A 3,690-nucleotide genomic window follows, 5' to 3' on the forward strand; every position below is an offset into this window, starting at 1 on the left:
TCTGATCTCAGAGATGAATCTGTGAGATATGTAAATACGCTTCATGCACGTTAGACGTTAATCGCTGTTCGGTGACGGAGGAGAGAGAGAAACAGGAAACAAACATTTTAATAAGGATTTCACACTCAAACATTATACGATTTTCAGAAAGTTGAAACTTAAATAAACATGTCAGGATATAAGAAAGCTGTGCTTAGATTTACATTAAGTTAAATAATCTGAAAGACGAAGGATTAAACCGACACACGGACATTTTTCTTTCTTCTTTCAAATATGTCGGACAAGACTTTAAACGTGAAATAAAACTTTAAGTGCTGCGAGAAATAAGACAAATGTACAAATACGGAGACGCGGGGAATTCTCAAAGAATAAATATTAACGTTTAAAATAGTCGGGGGAAAGTCACGCAGTCCCAAGAGGTAGATGTCGCTCGTCTGTGACGAACTGTTGTCGGTCGAAGTCGGAGGAACCGAAACAAAAAGTCGTCTCTGTGGCGTCACTCTGGTTCGTGGTTAATCGTCTGTGAACGTCCAGTGACTCTGTGGTCCTGCTCGTAGGTTTGATGCCATCGTCGGGTCGCTAGCCTTCTGTCCGCTAGCCGTCTGTTCGCTAGCCGTCTGGTCGCTAGCCGTGTGGTCGCTAGCCTTCTGGTCGCTAGCCGTCTTGTCGCTAGCTGTCTGTTCGCTAGCCTTCTGGTCGCTAGCCGTCTTGTCGCTACCCATCTGTTCGCTAGCCGTCTGTTCGCTAGCCGTCTGGTCGCTAGCCTCCTGTTTGCTAGCCGTCTGGTCGCTAGCCGTCTGTTCGCTAGCCGCCTGTTTGCTAGCCGTCTGGTTGCTAGCCGCCTGGTCGCTAGCCGTCTTGTCGCTAGCTGTCTGTTCACTAGCCGCCTGGTCGCTAGCCGCCTGGTCGCTAGCCTCCTGTTTGCTAGCCGCCTGGTCGCTAGCCTCCTGTTTGCTAGCCGTCTGGTCGCTAGCCGTCTGTTCGCTAGCCGCCTGTTTGCTAGCCGTCTGGTTGCTAGCCGTCTGGTCGCTAGCTGTCTGTATCCCGATGTTTTCCTCTCTCTCTGCAGAAGAACTCTTTACCACATCGAGACGTCAGGTCTGAATCCATCGCTCGTTGAAAAAGCTTGACACCTTGTCCGTTATCTTGAGTTTGAAGCGTGACAGTCGCACAAATAGCTCAATTATCGGGAAGCTCTGAGGTCACCTTCGCTGCAGTTCAACCAGAACACCTATAGAGGGCGCCGTGACCCAGATTAGTGCAAAGATCCTTAAATCGTCCCACGTCCTCGTCCTGACTCAGATCTTTGTTTCCCTGAAGTTTCCTCGGAACGAGTCCCTGATGGCGAGCAGCTCCGCGGCCAGGAGGTGTCCGCTCACTCGGCTGTGCCACTCGTTAGAGCGCCCCCTGGAGGACGAAACAAGACAAAAACACAGGGTTAGACCATCTAACACGTGAAGAAGACGTGAGGGAACAGGTAGCTTTCAAGATGTAAAATAATATCGTGCTTAAATACAGTTTGAGGTAAATCTCTGTTTTTAAAACGCTGCAGTGAGAGAAGTAGAAACTTTAACGTTCTACGTGGGCGGAGCTCCGACATTCATCTTCTCGTGCTACAACACCTTGTTTACACATATTGGACTCGATCTTCTGCTGTGACTGAACGAGAAGGATCCTGAAGGAGTTGAGTTCTGATCTGAAGCTTCTTCTCTGTTTCCTCTGATCTGTTTGGTTCTGGTTTCACATTGTGATTTAGGGAGCGCTCCATTCGTCCACCCTCACCTGGTGTCGGTCCGGCAGACGTGGGTCAGCCGGGTCTTGGTGGCTCCGCTCGGCTCCAGCAGGAAGAGGCAGGAGTGGACCTGAGCTCGGATCCCCTCCAGCTGCACCCCCGGGTGCTCGGTGGACACAGAGGACAGGTAGAGAGGCCCGGAGGACGGGTCCGCCTGCCACGTCCTGGAGAGGAAGACACAGATGATGATGAAGATACAGGACCAGTAGAGCTCAGCAGGTTCTGACCCTGTGGATCCTGGTTCTGGTCTCGTTACCTGAGCAGCAGATGCTCCTGCGGCGGCCGGGAGACCAGGCCCTGACCCTGGAGGACGTAGTGGTAGACTTCAGTGTCTCTGGACACCGCCTGGACGACGGAGGACTGACGCAGGTTCCCCTCCCACAGCTCCTGCTCCCTCAGCAGCCGGTGGAGCAGCTCCTTCTGAGGAGCCTCCACCTCCACGGAGCCGCGCCACATCCACAGCGGGCAGCCGTCGTCCAGCTGAGGAGGACACGCAGAGACAAGAGGACATTTCAAAACGTCTCTTCAACATCACGAGATTCATATCTACTCAAACATCTCCGTCCATCTTCACCTTCTTGAAGGAGAGCTCCACCTGCTCCGGAGCTGCGTGGCTCTCCCAGCCTCGGCTCCTCCCCCTGGCCTCCTCCAGGAGGTGCTGGGTGATGAGCTGCAGCTGGTTGCTCCTCTCCTCCTCCCCCCCGCTCCGACCGGAGGCTCCTCCTCCCTCCTCAGACAGGAAGTCCTCTGTGGCAGCACTTTGACCCCGGCTCGGCCAAAACTCTGGAATCTGCAGAAGGTCCAAGTTATTTACTGAGTCTCTGGATGAATCAGGGATTTCACAGCAGGTTGTTGGAGTTTGAACCTGGAAGAGTCTCTGGACCTCGGTGATCATGTCGGCGAGCGCCTGCGTCGCCGCCAGGTTCTCGCTCAGGTCTCGCTGGTCAGGGCGCCCGAGGAGGTACTTCCTGTGACTCGACCTGCGGCGACAACAAACAGCCGATCGGACGCCAGGAAGAAAAACAGGCGGAGAAACGAAGGTCGTGTTCTATAGAAACTCGTCAGGTCTGCGGTGGACTCACCTGGCTGCGTCTCTGCTCACGCTGTTCAGGTGGAAGAGCGACGGCGCCAGGCACACGGCGATGTTGGTCGGGGTCATCTGGTTCTCGTCCACGCTCGCCACCACGTCCCGCAGGAAGAAGAGCAGCGTCATCAGCGCCTCCCTGTTCTCGTCAGGAAGCAGCAACATGGCCGCCTGGGCCGCCAGCAGCTGCTGGTCCTTCGGGAAATCTGCAGGAAGCGTGGATACGAGGTCAAGGTCAAATAAGTGTTTGTACGACTTGATGTTAGAAGTTGAAAGTGGTCTCCTCAGCTCACATTGGTAGATGTGGAGGAAGGACTCGACCAGCTTGCCGGTGAAGATCGGTTCAGGAAGGTCTCGGAAATACTGCTTCACCATGTCGGCCACGTCGAAGGCCGACTGACCGTCGTAGGAAACGCCGTCCGGGTTCGACTCCACCAGCTCGCGGAGGAACTGGATACGAGACTTCACCCCCGACTTCCGGAAGAGGCCGACCTGAGGGAATCAGGATCAGGATCAGCTGTGGTTTTTGTGTATCTGAATGTTTGTGTATTTATCTCAAATCCAACATCTTGGTTCCACAGCGTCCTGGTGGGCGTGGCTACCTGGTCTAGACACTTGCTCCTCAGGTGGACCAGCGCTCTGAGGATACTGGGAGGAAGCGTCTGCCCAGTCTGCTGCACGCTGACGAGCAGAGGAGCGCCGAACACACGCCGACCTTTCACCTCCGACGCCTTGCTCTTCCTCGGCGGTTTGGGAACCGTCCTGCAGGGGGCGACAGAGACGTTAGGACCCACAAGTTCTGAAATGATGAATC

The 3,690-nt window shown here is 54.5% G+C and overlaps 1 protein-coding gene across 1 annotated transcript in view; it reads right to left on the bottom strand.

The window, feature by feature from the left end:
* Window positions 1-1,004: 1,004 nt before the first annotated feature.
* si:dkeyp-23e4.3 (rho GTPase-activating protein 7) overlaps window positions 1,005-3,690 on the bottom strand; it is a 19,490-nt gene continuing 16,804 nt past the window's right edge. Inside the window, 8 exon segments of the mRNA XM_061085763.1 lie at window positions 1,005-1,407; window positions 1,783-1,956; window positions 2,049-2,272; window positions 2,367-2,582; window positions 2,658-2,772; window positions 2,875-3,082; window positions 3,170-3,368; window positions 3,479-3,638. Of these exon segments, the coding sequence (XP_060941746.1) occupies window positions 1,299-1,407; window positions 1,783-1,956; window positions 2,049-2,272; window positions 2,367-2,582; window positions 2,658-2,772; window positions 2,875-3,082; window positions 3,170-3,368; window positions 3,479-3,638 (1,405 nt within the window). The 3' untranslated portion in view covers window positions 1,005-1,298.

The sequence above is a fragment of the Limanda limanda genome, chromosome 14, assembly GCF_963576545.1.
Source record: "Limanda limanda chromosome 14, fLimLim1.1, whole genome shotgun sequence".
NCBI classification, from domain to species: Eukaryota; Metazoa; Chordata; class Actinopteri; order Pleuronectiformes; family Pleuronectidae; genus Limanda; species Limanda limanda.